The following is a 20,951-nucleotide window of genomic DNA, read 5'->3' as shown; positions in this document are numbered from 1 at the left end:
TTTCTGCCCGGGCTCGTCTCTCCCTCCCTCCCTTCCTCCCCCCTCCAGCACACACACACACACACACACACGCCGAGGGCAAGCAAAGCACCGTCCAGCACACAGCCTCACCGTCCTGCACCACAGTAGCCGCCATGGGATCCGCAGGGAATCTCTGCTCGGTGCTACTGCTGCTGTTTCTATTGGGACTCCATCATTCATCGGGCTTCTGGCTCCTCAACGTTGTCTTTCCGCCAGACGCCAAAACCAATCATGCACCAAGCAACAGCACTCCACCACTAATTATCGGTAAGTTTGAGTAGGTTAGTATTCAGTAAAAAAACCCGGATTCAAACCATTAAATTATATCCATTTTGAGTAGTAATAGGTCAATTTACTATTATTTGTTAATAATAGGTCAATTTACAATAGCCTACAGAGCATATTCTTTACTCTCTCTGCACACAGTGGGGACCAATTTATTCTTTCATCTGGACAGAGATAAATAATGTTTTATCTTTAATTAACCAGGACTAGGCTACCTGTGCAACTATTTTTTCATATTCATCAGAAATTAAAATCTATCTTCAAGGAGCATGGCTTCTGCTTACCAACTGGGCAAAGCAGGACAAACTGTTCCCTGAAAAGTCCATTCTCAGTGTTTGTCACTTGATTTGTTTGTGTACAGTGATTGGAAATCTATATGGGAATACGCAACGTTAAAGAGAAGTGCTATGACATGGTCTTGAGGTCTTGTGTGGAAAAGTACCTTGTGATGTTCCAATTGTGTTCTCCTGACTTGTCTCATATTGATATTTCCAAAATAATTTGTTTCTAATCAGATTGTGACAGAGCAAAGCACAGATAGTGGGGGAAGCGAGGGGTTACCATTGGCCAGCAGCTTATGTTTTTATCTGAGCAACTGTTTGTCTGTGTGGGCTATCAGTAAGTTACACTGCACTCTTGTACATTAGACCGTGCACTTTTCTGTTTGTGTCTAGTGCTTATAGGTCAAACGTAGGTGTCATAGGCACAAAGGGCCAAAATGTGACTTTTCCCCTTTCCTCCATATGTTTTCATAATAATAAACTTGAGTCTTTATATTCCTTTCAGGAAATATGAGAGTGAGTGAAACCGCTGTCCCACTGATGTGTGTCTCTTCTACTTTTTATTCGCAACATTGAGTTTTAATTAAAGTATTAATGCGTACATACAGTATTAAGAGATTCCAGGTTTTAAAATGTTATTTGTCAAATAACCAAAGGGTGACCTCAGTGCTTTTGTTTTGGAATCTGGGGGAGGCTTTCTCTATGTCCACTTTGTCATTGTGATGATGTAGAAAAATGACCGATATGTGACTAGCTAAAACACAAATAATGAGGCAATGTTTTTTGTTTTTGTTTTGTTCCCATGGGCACCTGGCTGTCTGTTCCGAGTTGGTATGGTGGCTAACTTTTTAGGCTTTGAAATAAGTCAGTTTTTACTCTTTTTTGTGACTTCTAAATGCAAAGTATATCATGTACGTCAACCATGAAACTGATGTGATATTCAATGGCAGGACATTTTCTCCTCCCACTGCTTATGACTCATTGTTTGCCGTCACTATGGCCTCTAAATCAGGATTCATGCAGTCTACTGCAGAGGAGGATGTATTTGCCTATGTGGGGATGCAAATTGCAAAAGATGGGTTTCCACATTATTAAAAGTTAGGAAATCGCTTCCAGATATGCGATAAAACACACAACTAAACCTGACCAACAGAATACTTAACCCTTCAGTGCTCGACTTGTATTGTGACTTATTGATGTGTATGTGTTGGTATGTGTGTCCAGTGCCAGGGAACCTAGGGAACCGTCTGGAAGCAAAGATAGACAAGCCGGTACTGGTCCACTGGTTGTGCTACAAGAAGACAGATCACTGGTTCCCCCTGTGGATTGACCTCAACATGCTCATGCCCATAGGGCTAGACTGCTGGATTGATAACATGAGGTAACACTAACACTAACACTTATATCCTTCCTCTGTCTTTCACATACAAGCAGCTTAATGATATTTTCTTTATACGGTACATTAACCCTGCGTTCCAATCCCCATACTTCCCTACTATTTAGTATGCCAGAAAAAGATATAGGATGTCCCAATACATGCAGGTCAATTGTAGTATGCTGAAAATACCTAGATGCCCCTTTAACTCTAATTGCAATTTGGAGTATTCGTCTTTATTCTTGCCATTTCTCGACATAATGAAAAAAAATCTTTCTCATCTGATTTTTTTTTCTCTACTGTGGCCCTAAAACTCTTCTGTACTTTAGTATGTAGTGTAGTTAAAAGAAAGAGTATGTGATATGGAACACAGGGCTACTTTACATAAGTCTTTACCTTACGGCAGGTGCCCCAGCTGACACGTTTGGAAAATATTTCCTGATCCTTGGTCAAAAAGTCTAAGATGTTACAGAGCGGCTAATTTCATTGTTCCCCCCAGTCTGGTCCAGGCAGTCACTGGGAGACTTTTTCAGAGTCACATTAGAGAATGTTATGCCCAATTAGACTTGACATGAATGTCTCTGTGCGTGCCCCCAGACTTGTTTACAACAGTACGACTCGGCGGTCCTCCAACTCACCAGGAGTCCAGGTACGGGTGCCAGGATTTGGGCTGACGAATACCATTGAGTTCCTGGACAATAACAAACTGTCTGGTGAGAGAAATACTTCTGTGCTTTGTCAGTTTGGTTGATCCTGCAATCTTTCCATGCTTTTCTTTGTCAAATAATACGGAAAAATGTCCAAAGATTTCATGAAATAAATTATCTTTAGTTCCGTGCTTTATTCCTAAATTAGATTATCTGTTATTTATTGTCTTTGCTGACTTTGTGTTATGCAGGTTATTTTCACACCATGGTGCAAAATTTGGTCAACATCGGCTACATAAGAAACGAGACGATCCGAGGGGCTCCGTACGATTGGAGGTTAGCTCCTAGTAAGTAGCAATCCTACACGCACATAGTCCGATCGTAACTGATTAGAAAAAAGTGTTGTACAGTAATATTATACCAAGCACATTGTCACACACTCTAAGTGGAGTTTTTATCTTGGGAAAACATGTAAATGAAAAGGTTTTTGGCACTTTGCATGTCATAGCTTGGAAGTGAAAGAAAATACAACTGAAGGGAAATGGAGCCTGCAGATGAACTCCGCTTGTCCTTTTTTAAGTAATAATGTCAAAGTTTAGCCACTTGACAAACACAGTATTGACATGCTGTATTATCACCTTATAAAGCTAAGTGTTAGCTTATTTAGACACACAGGGCTAACACAGACACTAGCGTGCTTCCGGCCACCTGATAAATATCAGTCTAGTATTTACTCATTTCTATCAAAGTTCCTTTTTTTCCGCCCTGCAACCCTCCTCCTGTCATCCCTCCTCCCACAGATGAGAATGCAGAGTATTTCAGCAAGCTGCAGGGCCTGGTGGAGGAGATGTACGAGCAGCACCAGAAGCCAGTTTACCTGCTGGGACACAGCATGGGCGGCCACTACGTCCTCTACTTCCTCAACCACCAGCCTCAGGCCTGGAAGGACAAGTACATCAGAGGCTTCATTTCTCTGGGAGTGCCATGGGGGGGTGCTGTGAAACCACTCAAAGTCCTGTCTTCAGGTAATCGCAAAGTATTAAGGACAGCCATGCAACGCAATGGAAGAGATAACTGAATGTATCTGCAGCTGTCACTGTCAATACAACAAAACGGGTATTCCAAACAACTTCACACAGTTTTTATACAACCACCAAATTGTATTGATTATTTCCATTTAATCAAGCATGTCCTTGCAACACTGTAAATCGTCATATTTGCAAGTAACTGCGATTTTATAACCCTCTTGTATTTTTGACCGGTGGTTTATTGCAGGTGATAATGACGGCATCACAATGATTTCCAACATCAAGATCCGCGAGGAGCAGAGGATGGCAACAACTAATCCCTGGATGCTGCCGTTTGATAAAGCCTGGCCTAAGGACCATGTCTTCATCTCCACACCGACCTTTAACTACACCACACAGGACTACCAGCGCCTCTTCACTGACATCGATTATGAGGACGGCTGGTAACTAACAGCTTCTACGTTATTACACAGCTTCAACATCTAATAATAATGATCCACCACAATCTTAGATGGATTATATTCCTGAACCAATCTGACTGATTTACTTGTAGCAGCAGTGCTGATCTGTGATCAGTTTCACCTCTTAGGACACACGAGAACCTGGACTGTTTCTGCTTTGGAAACAGATAACTTTGCAGTATCTACCAGATGTGTGAAGAATCATCACTAAGAGTAGAGGGGTATATAATTTGGGAGTTGCCAGTCAGAATTTCTGGGAGAAATCTGGCGTGGTTGTAGATCTTCTGTAGCCGCCTCAGAATCTCTGCTTTTGGCTAGCAGCTCAGGAATACATTAAATGCTGGTTGCATAACACACCCAAAAATTTGTGGGTTTTGGTTGCCATAAAGGTTCCATAGAGCTAGGAACTGCATGGTCAGGCAAAAGGTATCTGAGGGGTCAGAACTATGACTGACCCCTTCACAATCAGTCACGTGTATCCATTATTAATAAATGTATTATAACTGCTATAAGTTTTGATCCTTGTACCCCTTCATTTATCCCCCCTATCCTCTTGCAGGCTCATGTGGGAGGACACCAAGAACCTGACTGGTGATCTCCACGCACCTGGTGTGGAGGTGTGGTGTATGTACGGCGTGGGCCTTCCAACCGCCGTCACATACATCTACGACGAGGAGTTTCCCAACACGGACCCGGTGGACTTTGTTTACGCGGATGGGGACGACACAGTGGACAGCTTCAGCATGGGTCTGTGTAAGCACTGGAGAGATCAGCAGGAGAAGCCGGTCCATGTTACAGAGTACAGAGGGCTCACCCACCTGGACATAGTGTACAACGAGAAGGTCAACGAACAAATCCAGCAAATCCTGGAGGGCAGATCAGAAGTGCCCGCAGAAGTCGACGTCCGATTTGATCCTGTATAGCAGTCAGACAGCAGTGGCAAAGTTTAAAATGGGGTGTTGTTGTTTTTTCTCCTTTTTTTTCTTTTTTTTTTTACAAAGTTCACTTTTGATTATCTTTTGTTGAAAAGCAAAATAAAACACACATTCCACAAAGCTCCAACATTGATTAGTTACCCCCCTAACCCCCACCACCTCAAAGCCATGACCCCCTTATCTTAACTGAACTCAGCTGGCTGTATAGTTTGACCCTGATTTGTTATTTCTGTATTTCCAAGCTGTTTATTTGGTTGTATCTCCCTTATATTTGATTAGGATCACAATGACATAAACTTTGGTATTCATTGTAGGCCTGCACATAATTAGCACAATAATTAAAAACATTCTTATATTGATGTTTTCAATCATGATGACTCATCACATCATTATTATTTTGAAAGTGCACACACACATGTATCACATTCTATGTGCAATTAAAATGTGAATATTAAATAGAAGCATATTGTTTTTGATGTCACTGTCATATTTGTATTAGGACTTATATTTTTTAGATATCTGTATGAAATCTCTTTGAAACCTTTAAGCCTATCAGGCTTAAAGGTTTCAAGCTACAGTAAGTTTCATAAGCTACAGTAAGTTATCTAATAGCCTTCACACACACACACACACACACACACACACACACACACACACCAGTGGCGGCTGGTGAATTTTCTTTTAGGTGAGGCTGAATTTTTATAAACCAAACCCATGTAGGGGGGTCTGGGGGGATCCTGCCCCAGAATATTTTTTTGTGATTTTCACATACAAATGAAGCATTCTGGTGCATTCTGACAAAATAATAAAGACAAAATAGAACATTTCCTTACAAAGACAAATGGGGCAGGGGAAGTAGGTTTTAACTTAATTTATTTGCCTTGTAGAATTCAGCAAGATTAAAAGTGCAAATACATCAATAACAGTTGAGAATTATACACACGTTAACATTCTCTCTCTCTCTGGCGTTAATCGGTATCACACCCAGAAGTACAAGCCTTCAAAGACTGAATAAGAGATAATAAAAGTTGAAATAAATCATCAGCAAGTGCTGGGAAACAAGTGATTATGATCACTGATCAAATTAATACATAAACACAAATTGTGACCATATGTCTTGTGTGCGTCACACCACCATAGGTTTGCAGAGAATTATATATATACAATATGCACACTAAAAGCATGATACCAACATAGGTTTGCAGAGAATTATTTACAATATGCACACTAAAGGCATGATGCAAACATAGGTTTTTTTGGGGGGGGGGCGGAGCCCTAGCGCCCTCTATGGGCCAGCCGCGGCTGACACACACACACACACGAACTAATGTGAATTTAAAGGTGCTTATCGTGTGAACACGCCAAATGTAGCCTATTTGTTTCCTATAATAAAGCATCTCATGTCACAAAAGTCACATGTGTCAAATCATAAGTTCGGTTTCGACCCATTAGGCCAACAAATATAAACATGTCTCAGATTGTAGGCTATAATGTCTCAATCATGCGTCCGTCCGATCACATCTGACTTCGATGACTTCTGACTTGAGGAGGCTGATTCGCTGGGTGTATTGCTCTGTCATCTGGACCTCGTGATCATCGACTTAACTCGTTAACTGATGATCTTCGTCAACACAGTCTGATAAATCAGATCGGAGGGGGGCTTTGACAGCAAACCAGCAAACCTCCACTGCAGATCCACACACACCGAGGAGGTGATCAAGATCTTTAGGCTATGAGACATCAGGAGCTATGGTGGCTTGGCAGCAGATAACCGCCTTCTCTCTGCCGCTCCAAGTCGGTTTGTTGTTGTTGCTCTTGTCGGCTTGGAGCAGCGCAAGACCTTCGGAGAAATGTCCCGGAGACAAGTCCTGTCAGCCCCCGAGACCTCCAGTGGTCCTCAGTAAGTGTTTTCAAATAATTCTGGTGTTGTTCGACGTATGTCGCTTAATAATTGCGCAACTTGTTGTCACCTCTCAGCCCTCTTCTCAACAACAGCGAGCGACGGTGGGCGATAACCAAGATAGGCCAAACTCCATTCAAGATTATACCAATATAAGCTCCTTTGCTTGTAGCGAACGTTTAAAGAAAGCTTAATGCAATACTTGAAACGATTCAAACTAGCATTTAGCCATTATGTGATTCGGCTAGCACATATCAAATGTTCGTATATGTTCTGCAATTACATTGACTTTTTTTTAAATTGTTGGCCTGTTGGTCGTGTTCTTAACTTCCACCAAAACAAAACACACCCTGCCATTCGCCAGGTGTTATGTCGAATTGTATCCGAAATATTGCAATTTCGCATGCTATCATGTTGGTGCGGGGTCGAAAAAGCATTTCTGGCTATTTAGAATCTTATACAGACTAGCCTATGTTTAAAACGTGTATTTGGCCATTGTTTGTGCCGGAGAATATTATGCAACGAAGACGTTTTTCACAATGCTACATTTGTGAACAGTCTTTCGCTGGGAAGGATGTCTTGTATCGAGGACAAATGCACTTAATGTCGACAAAGCACGCTAATGTCGACGTATTAATCAGTAATAATTGTTTAGTAATAATTTAAATCTATTTTGCCAACTTTCTGTGAATTCTCCTTCTTTTCAATGAGTGCATTGCGTGTGTGATGTAACGCTGGTTGTTTACAACCTTCTTATCATATGACTCAGTTGGAACACGATAAGACTCCATTTTAGCCAATTAAATTATTAGGATGTCTACTTTATTTGTAGCCTACTATTGTTCAATCTAACCAATAATAACCCTCGTTAAGAACTATTAAATATAGGCTAACTACAGTGTAAGCTATTCTAGCTACAATTATTCTCCTTCCCCTCTATCATTGAAAGAGTAGGTCTATTATTGGGTCAGGGATCTTATCTGTGTTTTTGCCTCTGTTGGTCAACATGGGTTTCTGATAAGAGTGTCTTTACCTGCTTGATCCACAGTGATGGTCTGCTGCTTGCGGTTTAAGTTGGAGTCAGTGATTCTGGAGAACACTTTTTGTCAAAATCACTTTTAGTCAAAATGAGTGAATATCTCCTCACGATCCCCCTACCTGTCCATACTGCCCAGTGCCCGGGTACAGTCACACACTTAAATATTGTGTTGGACCATCTTTTAGCTTTGATTACGGCACCGATTTGGTGTAACACATTTTGATAAGCTTTAAGTGGTTCTCTTAAGGCTACACATCTACATAGTCCATATCCCTTATGTTCTCTTCGCATTGTGCCTGTGGAAATGTTTGTACTTTCACTATTAAACATAGCCGGGAGTTCTACTGTCGATATTTTACATTTTGATTCCACCAAATCATTTTTATTTGTTTTAGGTGATCTCCCATCATTACCATTAAAGATTTTTTTCCGACCACATTTCTTCCTCAAAGATGATGGTTCACCACTATCTATCCAGGTTTTAATAATGCGTTGGACAGTTCTTAACACGATTTTAGTAGTTTCATCTTCTCCTGAGTAGTTTTCTTTGTTTAAAGCAGCCCAATGATTTCACCCCTCTGAAACAGAGTTACATCTTTTCCAAAACCAAAGCATATGTCTTCTGACATGGTTGTGTAAGAAGCTATACACTGCACCAGTAAGTGTCAAATAACTTGCATAGCCTGGGCTCTGTTTTAACACTGTATTTTTCAGTTTACAGAGCCTAGGCTGTGCTTTAACACTGGATGGACAGTTAGCGGATTGTGAGGCGATATTCACTGATTTTGACCACAAAAATAAAAGGGTTTGACAACAAGTGTTCTCCAGAATCACTGACTCCACCTTTTTTAAATGGTAGATTACAGTTTGGAAGCAGGGCCTAACCATAGGGATAACCATTGAAGAGCAAGGTGTTAGCGCCATATGGACTTTCATTATGCTTCATCTATTTGCTTTGTAATGTGTTGACGATATGTGTGACATATTGCTGCTGTCGATTACTGCAGTTCCGGGGGATCTTGGGAACCAGTTGGAGGCCAAGCTGGATAAACCCAGTGTGGTTCATTACATCTGCTATAAGAAGACAGACTCCTTCTTCACGCTGTGGCTCAACCTGGAGCTGCTGGTGCCTGTAGCCATCGACTGTTGGATAGACAACATAAGGTATACAGGGCCTATCACCTTGGACTCTGTGTTCACATTCACACATCAATAAAGCACTGTTTTTCAGTCATTCACGCATTCGTCCAGCTCACAGAAATAATACACAGGAGTTGTGTATTGTGTTGTCAAAGGATTTGTCGATGTCTCGTTGGCTGTTATCTTGGCTGTTCTCATGTGATGATTGGTGTGGTAGTTGTCTGCGGTAAAGGAAAGGTGAGGAAAAATAGATTAGTACTTTCAGCCGTTTTTCGTAAAAAAACATGCTGCGGTGCAAATTCCAAAAACAGCAAATTCCTAGGAGTGCTCTTGATAGGATAAAGTGAGGAGGTAGCTGGGTTCAATGAACCCGGGTTGACCTTCTGTGAGCAGTTATCACTCCTACTATACACTGGGTGGACCAGCCTTTGAAGCCTTCATCTATCAACCATGCCTGGAAGTGAACAGAGGGAGGAGATAGCCCCTTCGTTTTTACTCGTACATCTGCAATCAGCTGAATTGGACTTACATATCAGACATTAAGTGAGCCTTCATTTTAGACATTCAACTTATGATACATATGCTTCATATGTATTTTAAAGGAATGTTAACCTCTCATTGAGAGTTTTGTCGGAGTGCAATTAGATTAGTTAATTGGAGACAATCGTTCTGTGAGTTCCCCTCTATTTTACTTACTTACACTGCAGTTAAAGGATTGATTTTCTAATCTTAGAATAACGGTGTGCTCTTATTTTGAAATGAAGGCAACTGGAGTAGATTGTGGAAATCACGATCATCACTCCTAATAAGTGACTGATCATATATCTGTCTGATCATATGACAGTCTGTTATGTCACAGTGGCCACAGTAGCACAGGAATGGCAAAGGGACTTGTTGTTGAATTGAAATATCAACCTCTAGAAAGATGAGAATTAGGCAATTAATACCAGATGACACAATGTTTAAATACAAATAAATAGATCTTTAATGTTTGCAAACATGAGTCAAGATAACAATACAGCAAGGGGATTGTAATGAAATTACTGGAGAATGCAGTCTTTCTCCAGAAGTTATAGCAAAATCTATTAACGCACGAACATCAGCCTACGTAATAGTTTTCAGGGTTGGAATAGTGAGACATATCAACATACGTTTGCGCAAACCTAGTCTCCAGTACATACCATCTTAGATATAACAACCTGACTTTATCTTACACAAGACTAAGGTCAGAAATGTTTGATCTATTGTATGAAGATTCACAATTTAGGATAATACAATACAGTATAAAATATATTTCATATATTCACACAATATTAATTTCCATAACAGACTCCATCAACACACTTGAGTTTTATGATTTACCTATAATCAAAGTCAGTTATCCACGAATGTAGAACAAATCTATCTAATAGAAATCTATATACTTTTACCCATAGGCCAGACTAATGGCATGACAGACACACGTTAAGTATGTGTAGGAGGGTTGAGAGTCTGTTGGGAGTTTGTAGCCTACTTGTTTCTGTGCGTCATGCCAGATGGACATGGTAAAAGGGAAAAATGTCTGACACGTCAATCGACAGCTTTAGCGGAAAAAACTTTTATACATTCTGGTGATGGAGGTGGAATTAACAGTTTTACTTTACCCCTCTGTGAGTATAAACATTTTTAAAATAAAATGCTGATAAGAATTTGCACTTAGACATTTTGAAAAAGAACCCACATCCCCTCAAGAGTCCTTAGATAGCAAATACAGATTTATAGCTTACAAATTTCTTACCCAGAATTGCTCTCTCACATCTGCATAAGACTAATAAGTGGAAGTTGTAGGGGGTGTGATGGTGTAAAATGGGAAGTGCTTCTGTTGCCTGATAGTGAAATGTATCTGTGAGTGCCTGTGGTCCACCACAGATGCAGAACTGACACTGATCGATTTTGGGTGTGTGCGTGCGTGTGTGTCTGTGAACAATTAATGCTTTATTGAGAAGCATTAAAAAAATAAGTTTTACCAATGATTCTATGCATATTGGTTTAAAGTTTTTTTTTTGTGTTATAACATATAACTTGTGTGTGTGTGTGAATGCAGACTGATCTACAACTCGACCACACACACCTCCTCGTCCCCACCGGGTGTGAATGTACGTGTCCCGGGGTTTGGAAAGACGTTTGCCATGGAGTATCTGGACCCCAGCAAACGCAGTGTGGGTGAGTTGAAGGGCCAAAACCAAAAAACGCTTACCGCTTTTCCAACAATACAATACGATTATTACTTTTTGCACTGCTCATGTTTTGGGCAAAAAGACTGAAGACTTCTGATGATTGTTTTCTTCTTATCCTGTGTTTGTGTCCATGTGTCCTAGGCATGTATTTCTTCACTATAGTGCAGGCGCTGGTAGAGTGGGGCTACACCAGAGATGATGATGTCAGAGGAGCTCCCTATGATTGGAGGAAAGCCCCCAGTAAGCAACCGCACACACACACACACATGCGCACACACATGCACGAACACACTCACTCACTCACTCACATTCTCTCTCTCTCTTCTGGTCTTCTAGTTAGTTGACCAAACTTTAACAACTATGACTTGTCTGGCTTGTATACTTTAGCTGATCCTCACAAGTACATGAAGCATATTAGCTGGCTTTTGGAGAACCTGTCTTTCTTAGCTTGATTAGGCATGTAAGGCATTTATAGAGGCATATATGGTTTACAGCCTAGGGGGTTATGAGTGAGCAACACTTACTGTACATACTTGTGATGATGCAATATGAGGAAGCAAGAAAAAAATGGATGATGCTAAATGATGGCACATCCTTTTAAAATAGTGCTCTTGCCTGTCATGGAATCTTTTTTTATTATTATTATGACAGGATTATACTCGGCAGTGAAGTCACAATGAATGGGGGTAAATTACCTGGGAATGTGTGGGGGAAATTTGAACCATCAGGCTACATTTACCAACCGGTCTTCTTCTGCACCAGGAAGCAATTGCAGCTAAATACTTGAAAAATGTCAAACCTAACGAAGGTAAATGTAGGTATAATTTCCCAGTCGATTGGGGGAAACTAGGCTTAATAATCTTTCTCTTGTCTTTTCCTAATCAGATGAGAATAAAGAGTATTTCCTGGCGTTGCAGCAGATGATAGAGGAGATGGCGGATAAGGCCGGTGGGCCTGTGGTGCTCATAGCCCACAGCATGGGTAACATGTACACCCTGTACTTCCTCAACCAGCAGCCACAGGCCTGGAAGGACCGCTACATCAAAGCCTTCATCTCTCTGGGACCACCGTGGGCCGGCGTGGCCAAGACCCTTCGTGTACTCATTTCCGGTAAGAGATATAGAAGCACTATCATGGAAGCAGGTTCACTGTGCTGCTGATGTAGCACATCGTTAGCCTCATAGCATGATTGCTTAAATCATATTAACTCTACTCTACTTTTACTCTACATCTAGTCTACTCTACATATAGTTTTCGTTAGCCTAATAGCATAATTGCCTAAGTTATATTTTAAGGGTTATAGAGTAGGGTAAAGTAGATGTAGAGTATATGTAGAATATAGTAGATATAGAATAGAGTAGATGTAGAGTAAAAGTAGAGTAGAGTAAATATGATTTTTTTCTGATGTCCACCAAGAAGTCTAGAAAGAAATGAGAGAAACAGAGAGAGCATTTTATGAAACTGCAGAGGATGTATTACATACTGCATTAGTATTTCTCATAAAAGAATGCAATAACACGTTTATGTTATTGTACAGCATTAATAAAAAAAAGACACACGAGCACAGCAACATAATGCTCAATGCTATAATGGTCTCAGTAAAGCACTCAATCAGTGCAAGCCACACACATGCCTTGAAAAACTTTGCTTTGAATTAGCACATCCATTGAACAAAAAAAGCTCCAAATATACAAATGATAATCCTCGGTAGTTGTAACACAATTTACAAGTGTTACCTATACCCTGCCTTCAAGATAAATATATCTGCTAAATCCATTTCAATCCCATTCAAGGTTTTACATGAATTGATATCTAATATTTTTCATATGTTTTCATGTGATCAGTAGTGGCAAACAGCAACTGAGAGCAAAATGGTCATTTCTGATCAGCTTGTGAGTGAATGTTCCTCTCACACCAGGTTTACCTCTGGTTAAATGTGCTTCAAAGCTGATTTCTTTCAACCTTTTTTAGACCATCTCTGTTTGCCACGAAAACAAATCTCCAGAATGTGCAGTGAAACAATGTCATTTTACACATTTACTGGGAGAGTGCAGCCATTGAACACCTTCTGCTCCAATGGGCGTAGGAATTTGAATAGTGAAGTTTTAACAGCCTGTGTAATAACCCTAATAATGCACTGCCACATATCCCCCATCCCCCCTCTTCTCCTCTACCAGATTGATGGCTTCATAACTGCTTACAATGGTTACATCAGATCCTGTGTATTTTGTAAATGTTTCCTGCCTTAGCTGTCACCCTGGCAAACACGGGATTGAACAATACTGTGCAATGCCGTATTCTGTATGTGTACTGTGTCGTGTCTTTTCATTTACACTAGTAGTGTTATTTTGAAGAAACTGCACAGTGAAACTCTCCTGGTGGGTTTTGGGTCTATGGCTGGCTAATTCTGATCTCAGTTTCACTTCTCTGTCACTGGTTTCTTTCCTCTTTGCCTACAGGTGATAATAACCGCATCCCCGTCATCAGCCCGCTGAAGATTCGCTCTCAGCAGCGTTCTGCTGTGTCCACCTCCTGGCTGCTGCCCTATGCCCACTCCTGGCCCAAAGAGCAGGTCTGTGTCCGTGTGTTCGTCTTTTTTTTTCTTCCAGGCAGAGTTTGTCACATCTAGTTTCCATCTTTCTCAGTTATTTCCTTCTTCCAAGCATTTAGTATCCGTCAACGGTGGGAACTGTCAAATCATAATTTAGCCCTTAGCTCCCTCTGCAAGCTCTACTAAACCTATCCAGCACCAAACAGCTCACTGAAAAAGTTTGAAAGTAAAAAAAAACAATAAATGCAGCTTTACAATGAAGCATAGGGAAACTTTTAATTATATAGATGTTGTCAAAATCACTTTTTGTCAAAGTCGGGGCACTGCGCACACACAGTACAGACGAGTAGCGGCTAGCGATGAGATATTCACCGATTCTGTACTAATAGTGATTTCGACTACAAGCCAGTATCCAGTATGGTTGACTTGACCTTTTAGAACTCAATGCACTGCCAGCCAAGAGGCAGCACTGTAAATGATCAAAATGAATCACAATATGGTAGTAAAGAAGAAAAAAACAAAAATAAATGCATCTGTCTTGCTTGTTTTGTAAAAAGACCTCAAACATGACTTAACATGTTTTCCTCCACCATGCACCCCCAGGTCTTGGTTCAGACGCCCAGCACCAACTACACGGTGCTGGACTACGAGCGCCTCTACAAGGACATTGGTTTCGAGGAAGGCTGGCAGCTCCGGCAGGACACTGAGCCCTTGGTGTCCGACCTGACGCCCCCCGGGGTGGCCGTGCACTGCTTGTACGGCAGCGGGATCCCCACGCAGGCCGCCTACCAGTACACCGATAAGTTCCCCGATGTGGAGCCCACCCCGGTGTTAGGAGACGGGGACGGCACGGTCAACCTGGGCAGCTCCGTGCAGTGCGGCCGCTGGGTTGGCAAGCAGAAACAGCCCGTCAAGTTACAAGAGCTCCCGGGGAACGAGCACGTCAACATGCTGCTGAACTTCACCACCGTGGCTTACATCAAGAATGTGCTGTTCTCCCCCTAAAGCTGGCACAGAGAGAGGGGGAGGGGGGTGGGCTGGCAGGGAGATGGCTTTATACACACACACACACACACATAACACACACACACAGACAAACACAAACGCACGCACGCTCACATATCAACACACACACATACGCACTCACACACTTGAAGGACTCTCTGAACACTGACTGCCAGAAAACATTCCCCTGCACATGCCACGTTGCTTTAGAGGATCATGATGAAAATGTGTAGGAAGAAAAGCTGAATCAAAGTTTTAAATGAATTGTTATAGCCGTAACTATACCATTTGTTAATGTCAGGTTGTTTACTGATGGATAAGCTTAAATTCAATGGCTTTTATATCGGTCTTGAGCTTTCACTTTTACTCAATGTATGTTATTATGAAATGTTTATGTAAAGGTCAAAAACTCCGGGTTTACTTGTTGTGCCACTTTCAAAGTTAATATTTTTATTAATGTCGTGACAGAGATTTCCGAACTCTTTTGATTCTAATGTCGTTTGGCTAATTGCTGAAGCACACTGTATTTGTATCTTTGTCTGAGCAACACGTTATGCATCAGTGCTTTGTATGTGTTTTAGACAGCTTTACAAACTAAGTAGACTTCTACCAAAACAGTTTGCTGCTTCATTTTTTTTTTGTCATTTGATTTCTAGTTTGCGTGCAGTCATGCTGTTGGACCATGAGGAATGACTTTTTAATGTGTTGTCCATATTCTCCTGAAGGACTGGAACCGTACTTTGGATTTGGAGGTCATCGTTACGTTGAAGCTACATACCTTTATAAAAAATAAAAATTAAATGTTTTAGACAAAACGCATCATAACTCAAAGCCCACTTAGTAGGATTTTTCTTCTAGGAGCTGTGAACTGCATCTCAAGGTCTTCAAAGGTGAAGATCATTTGTTATGAAGATCTGTCCAAAGTTCCATGCTTTTAGGCCGTGTGATCACAGCTGTGTCCCACAATGAATATCTCCAGATGAAACACCTAGTAAGCTAACCTTGAGTTTATTTGTTTGGTAAAAAAAATATATAATATTGGCAGGCTGTTGGAATCAGTGATTAAAGTTATCCTAAAATGAAATTATGGATGAACTAAATGATTTGCTTTACATTCCATGTCCTATACAGTACATTTGAATGGTCCTGTTACATATACTGTACTTGGCAGGGTGTGGTTTGAATCAGGTGCCTAGAATGCCACATGGCACTGTTTTATGGTATACATCTGGTGTTTTCTGACTGCTTATCATTTGGCCTTTTTGTTGAAACAGAGTGATTGTACTGTGCCATCCAGACCAAGATCATACACTCTGAGCATCATATCTGGCGTGGACTATCATAAATGTGTCATTAACATGTGTTGCCTTCCATAGAGTAAAATATTTAAAATACTAACTTTCAGCCATCGAGTATTCTTTGTGCTGGAAGCCTTTTCAGAGAGTGTTCATTTCATTTCTGTGCTTGAAGGACAGTCCGGTCTCTGGAGGAAAACATTGCTCTCCTTAAACACTTGAGATACAGAGCCCATTGGAATTCAGCAAACTACAGAGACATGGAGTGGGGGCGTTGACTTATCACGCCTTAAGTTTCCACTGCTTATAAGTGATGACAAATTGCCTCCTGTTGTGAGGTAAGTTGCAAGGTATGACTGACTACGTGTTGGAACCACGCGTTGAGGTTTCAAGTCTACCATGCGTACACACACACACACACACACACACACACGGTCAGGTCAAACGTCAGCCCTTTAAATGTGCAGCTTTTTCTCATACATAATCCTCTTAAAACCCTTGCTTTGGTCACACTTCAACTTTCCTGAACCTTAAACACATCCCGTAGCAACAGTGTTGTCCCATGCAAACAAAACTGTCTAAAATAAGCAGCAACTTTATTTATGAACAGTATTTAAAGAAAATGTAACATTTTTGTGATTGAGTCTTGACCCATCCTTGCTCGGACATGTCACACACACATGTCGGCAGCTCTATTAGGGTTATACTTGATTTCCTCAAAACATTGGTCTCACAACAGAGCCAGACAAGCTTATGAGAAGACAACAGTTACATTGAGTCCGGTGTGGCTCCTTGACATTAGATAGTGCAGTCATGTTGTCTTAAGTCCTTTTTTTGTGCACACAGATATGGTACTTGTGCAAATAAAATGTGATAGAGATTTTCTTCCGGCTTGTTTCCGTGGGTCAGAATAACAGTTGTCAGGTGTAAAGTGTTGTCAGATTCTAGGGCTGCGGTAGCCTGGCTCCGCCCGCCCGCCTACCTACCTACCTACTTCCGCTCAAATTTCATTTTCCCTTCAGTAGTCAGTCTGGGTCCAATCAGCGAACAGAGGGAGTGGCTGAGAACGATGACGTCGAGGTTGTGCGCCAGTTTCAGTTGTAGTCACAGGAAGACAATGGATAAGGATACGAGAGAAGCTATTCAGTCTGTTGTGGCAACACTGTCAATTATCGATAAATTAAAGCCGGAGCGAGAACAAGCTTTGCTGAGTTTTGTTGGTTCCCGGCCGGTCCCGGCGCAAGACATACGTCACGAGTCACGACCAAACGTTTTGCGATTGGTTATGGCAGATCCAGAGTGGCACTGGGCAGATCCAATCATTTTAAACCTAAACAGCCAACCGCCTCCAAGTGAGTGAACGTTTGTCAATTGAGCAGTTCCAGACCTTCTGTACGGATGAAATGAAGTACGATGGTCTGGTAGAACCAGACTAGGGCTGCAGAGGGAAGAGGAAGGTCTTGTTCCCCGTCCTGCAGCGCAGCTCCACGCAGTCCAACCTTAACGCTCCCTCTTCATGGTCATCAACCACACCCTTAAAAAAGTACATGGAAAAGAGTGATGTGTCAACAGTAATCAGCTGATTCTTTCTTTAAAAATGGCTCTAACTCAGTCCAAACCGTGTCACTTGTACCCAATATTAATCTTTTAACCAACACATTTTTTTGATACGGATACATTACATATAGAACTATGACCTGAACAGGTCACTTTAAAGTTAATAAATGATCTTTGTTCTGGTGGTGGGCAAGCCACAGAGATGTCGTGATAGAGATGCTATAAAAAATTACTACACATTTCTTTGCGGTGCGTTTTCTTATCAAAATGGACTGCACTTATATAGTGCTTTTTCCAAAGAACTTTACATATTTCGCTCGTTCACCGGATCTCACGCGCACACACACCAACCATCTGGAGCAATTTGGGGTTCAGTGTCTTCAGCTCAGGGACACTTGGACATGTGGCAGGATAAACTAAGATCATTCGATGCACCGGACAGTACAGGGGGTTAGGTTTCAACAGAACTAGGGCACTTCTAACAATACAGAACCCTATGGGAATTAAGAGAGATAAGAACAACTGCCCTGCCATTTAAGACGAACAGGGAAAGACAAACACTCAGTGACACAGTGTTGAAAAATTTGGATGAACGGACTGGAGGCGTCTCGCACCTGCAGCTCCTGAATGCACTCCTTCATCTGTTCTGTCACGTCTCCCACACTCCAGGCCAGACTCACGTGGAAAGATGGATCCTAGAAATACACAGCACAGCGGGAACAATAGGAAGGAGAATCATTCATATACCAGATTCGCTATATTTACCCAGGTAGCAACACTTTGTCAAGAGAAAGAGACCACACACACAGGTCCAGCTATAGACCAGTTTATGCTTATTTAATGTGTGTGTGCGTGTGTGTGTGTGTGTTTAGTTTACCTTATAGAAAGTGTCCAGTCGAAACTCTGTCATGGTCCTGTCCACTGCTTGGACCAGTTCCAACAATTGAGCATGCCCAGTGCACACCTCCATCCCCAGGAAGGTCCTACAGGGGACAACAGACGGAGAATGAAGGACTGACGCTCAATTCAAAACTAACGACTCCGACACACTTCAACCAATCAATTTCTTATATTAGGCCATCTAATGAAATGAAAACATAGAATGGATAACGTGTTGACAACATAACCAACTCAACAGTCGGCACCATGCTGAGCATTTGGCAGTTGGCCAACCAAGTCACATTTGGAGTATGAGATGGAGAGACAGTTAAAAGCTCTTGACTGTACCTGGTCCTCTCAGCGTTACAATAGACCTTCAGTCTGCCCGCGGTGCACACAAACCTGGCAACGAGAAAAACAGCTAGCATTAAAAAGACTATTACTCAGCCACTGCAGCCTCTCTGTCCCGGCGATAGCCAAAGGCCAGAGGCATTATATTTTCCGGGTGTTTGTCCGTCCTTCTGTCTGTCTGTCTGTCTGTCTGTCCGGGTTATTCTTGTGAGCGCAATATCTCAAAAACACTTTGAGGGATTTTCTTAAAAGTTTGCACAACTATCGACTCTGACTCAAAGAGGAACTGAACAGATGTATGTAGGACTTTTACATATTGTGAGGTCGGAGTGACCTTTGTACCCTCTTGTAGCTTCTAAGACGCTTTACCTTCTTTAAAGAATTGCCTACCACCACTGTACTTGCACCGTTCTGCATTTTGTTTGCTTTGCTACCGCCAGGCAATATTTCTTATAGTTTCTTTCCTAATCCCTTTTTATATTTTCACTTCAAGAGCAAGTGGCACTCTATTCGCTATTTTGTTTCTCTTAATCTTTTAATTTCCTTTTAAAAGAATGTCTGGCCTGTGATATGGGCCTTTTCATTTCACCAGGAACTAGCTTTTTTTTTTTTTTGCAATATCTTTTGCATTTTACATTTTTGTTTCATGAACATAACCAAAGGATTCAATCACCCACATATGGGTGTTTGAGCAAACCTCTTGCAGTGGAGCAGGCCTGCCCTGAGGCTCCGTGTGAAGGGCTGGATCCAGTGGTGTCTCAGCACCACTGTCTGAGACAGGCTGAGGTGGAACTCCTCCTGCAGGGTCAGAACCACGCCACGGGCCCTAGCTACTGACAGCAGCTCCTCCAGCAACTCACCAAACTCCTCCTCTGGATGGTCTGAGGAGGGGATACATTCACACAGGAAAAAACAGATTGGGCCAATTAGGGGTTATAAACCGTAGCTACTTAGGACAACATGCGTGAGGACTGGCGGATGGGACTCTTTGCAGGGCACAGTTACTGGTCTCACATGGCAAATAAGTATAGGTGGCCCAGTTGCCTCTCTCGTGTCTGAAGGAGCGGACGCGTCCACCGTGAACAGAGCTGTCCTCGGTCAGCGAGTCCTCTTCATCTGGAAACATGGCCACCAGGCTCCCAGGGAGAGGCAGCCTGCTGGAAACACACTTACTTCATTTAGCATCGATTCATATTACCAGTCTGTGTTAAACCGCCCTCAGCCAACAGAAAGCCACCACACACCTCGTTTTGGGAACCCGTTCCTCAGTTTTGGCTTTCTTCCTCTCTGGGCAGCCATCATCTTCCTCTTGACACTTTCGAGAGCGACTTCTGTTTGGAGCAGCCGCCGCCTCGCTATCACCCTCCTCCTCCTCCGAACTGCTGTAGCCGACCAACATCCCCAAGTGTGTGTGTTTGTGTGTGTGTGAGATGTGTCAGGACCTATTCAACACACGCAGATTAGCTAAATTAATTAACATTGTTGTTTAAACTACAGGGGACAGACCCATGTGTTTCAGCCGTTTTCAGCTCAACGGCGTATGTTGTTCGTTCTGCTTAGCCCCGCGCTTCCGGTGTAAACAACCTGTTGTAATGATAACGACGGTCCCAGTGAAACACAGCCCCAGTTGTAGTCAGTTAGTTCCCCTTGCAGAGGGTTGCTCTATATGTCCATGGGTTTGCTAAAATGAGTGTACACAGTATTTTTTTTATTTTTTACAGTCTATGGTAGTGCTTAAACGAGGTTCATGTCTAGGTTTTATGTGTTCTGTGCTTATATACAACCTATGGTACCGGCCTGAAAAAAAAAAATCAATTACATGTTTCAATATGTCAGAATTTGTTTAAATGCTGTTCATTATATGGGGAATAAGTGACAGGTTTAGATTTGACTGTAAATAAGGCATTATTTTGAGGAGGCATTTTTACTTAGGCTATTTAATTGACACGTTTTTTTTTGTAAATCAATAGCCTACTTAAAAAAAA

General features: G+C 41.8%; 3 protein-coding genes across 4 annotated transcripts; 2 read left to right on the top strand and 1 right to left on the bottom strand.

Moving 5' to 3' along the window:
* Window positions 1–134: 134 nt before the first annotated feature.
* On the top strand, window positions 135–5,021 carry lcat (lecithin-cholesterol acyltransferase; the record flags this gene model as incomplete). The annotated part of the gene is made up of 7 exons (XM_080027706.1): window positions 135–288; window positions 1,812–1,968; window positions 2,560–2,675; window positions 2,861–2,956; window positions 3,410–3,634; window positions 3,885–4,080; window positions 4,658–5,021. 7 exons carry the CDS (start codon window positions 135–137, stop codon window positions 5,019–5,021), a joined length of 1,308 nt encoding a protein of 435 aa, XP_079883832.1.
* A 1,615-nt stretch (window positions 5,022–6,636) lies between these two features.
* Window positions 6,637–16,282, top strand: pla2g15 (phospholipase A2, group XV). Its single transcript, XM_080028241.1, has 7 exons — window positions 6,637–6,933; window positions 8,980–9,136; window positions 11,196–11,314; window positions 11,470–11,568; window positions 12,214–12,438; window positions 13,788–13,900; window positions 14,483–16,282. Exons 1-7 carry the CDS (start codon window positions 6,783–6,785, stop codon window positions 14,882–14,884), a joined length of 1,266 nt encoding a protein of 421 aa, XP_079884367.1. The 5' UTR covers window positions 6,637–6,782; the 3' UTR covers window positions 14,885–16,282.
* Window positions 16,283–16,871: 589 nt separating this feature from the next.
* On the bottom strand, window positions 16,872–20,514 carry usb1 (U6 snRNA biogenesis 1). Of its 2 annotated transcripts, none has more exons than XM_080028058.1 (7): window positions 20,211–20,514; window positions 19,981–20,123; window positions 19,664–19,847; window positions 18,964–19,017; window positions 18,614–18,719; window positions 18,351–18,431; window positions 16,872–17,713 (listed from the first exon to the last, which is right to left on the bottom strand). In XM_080028058.1, exons 1-7 carry the CDS (start codon window positions 20,363–20,365, stop codon window positions 17,612–17,614), a joined length of 825 nt encoding a protein of 274 aa, XP_079884184.1. In that variant the 5' UTR covers window positions 20,366–20,514; the 3' UTR covers window positions 16,872–17,611. The 2 variants fall into 2 exon arrangements, with proteins under 2 accessions (XP_079884184.1, XP_079884185.1); XM_080028059.1 differs by having other exon boundaries at window positions 19,981–20,120.
* Between the last annotated feature and the right edge of the window lie 437 nt (window positions 20,515–20,951).

Source organism: Ammodytes marinus, assembly GCF_949987685.1.
Source record: "Ammodytes marinus genome assembly, chromosome: 5".
In the NCBI taxonomy this organism is placed as follows: domain Eukaryota; kingdom Metazoa; phylum Chordata; class Actinopteri; order Uranoscopiformes; family Ammodytidae; genus Ammodytes; species Ammodytes marinus.
The sequence above is the reverse complement of the archived record's forward strand: the minus strand, read 5'-3'. Positions and strand labels throughout refer to the sequence as shown.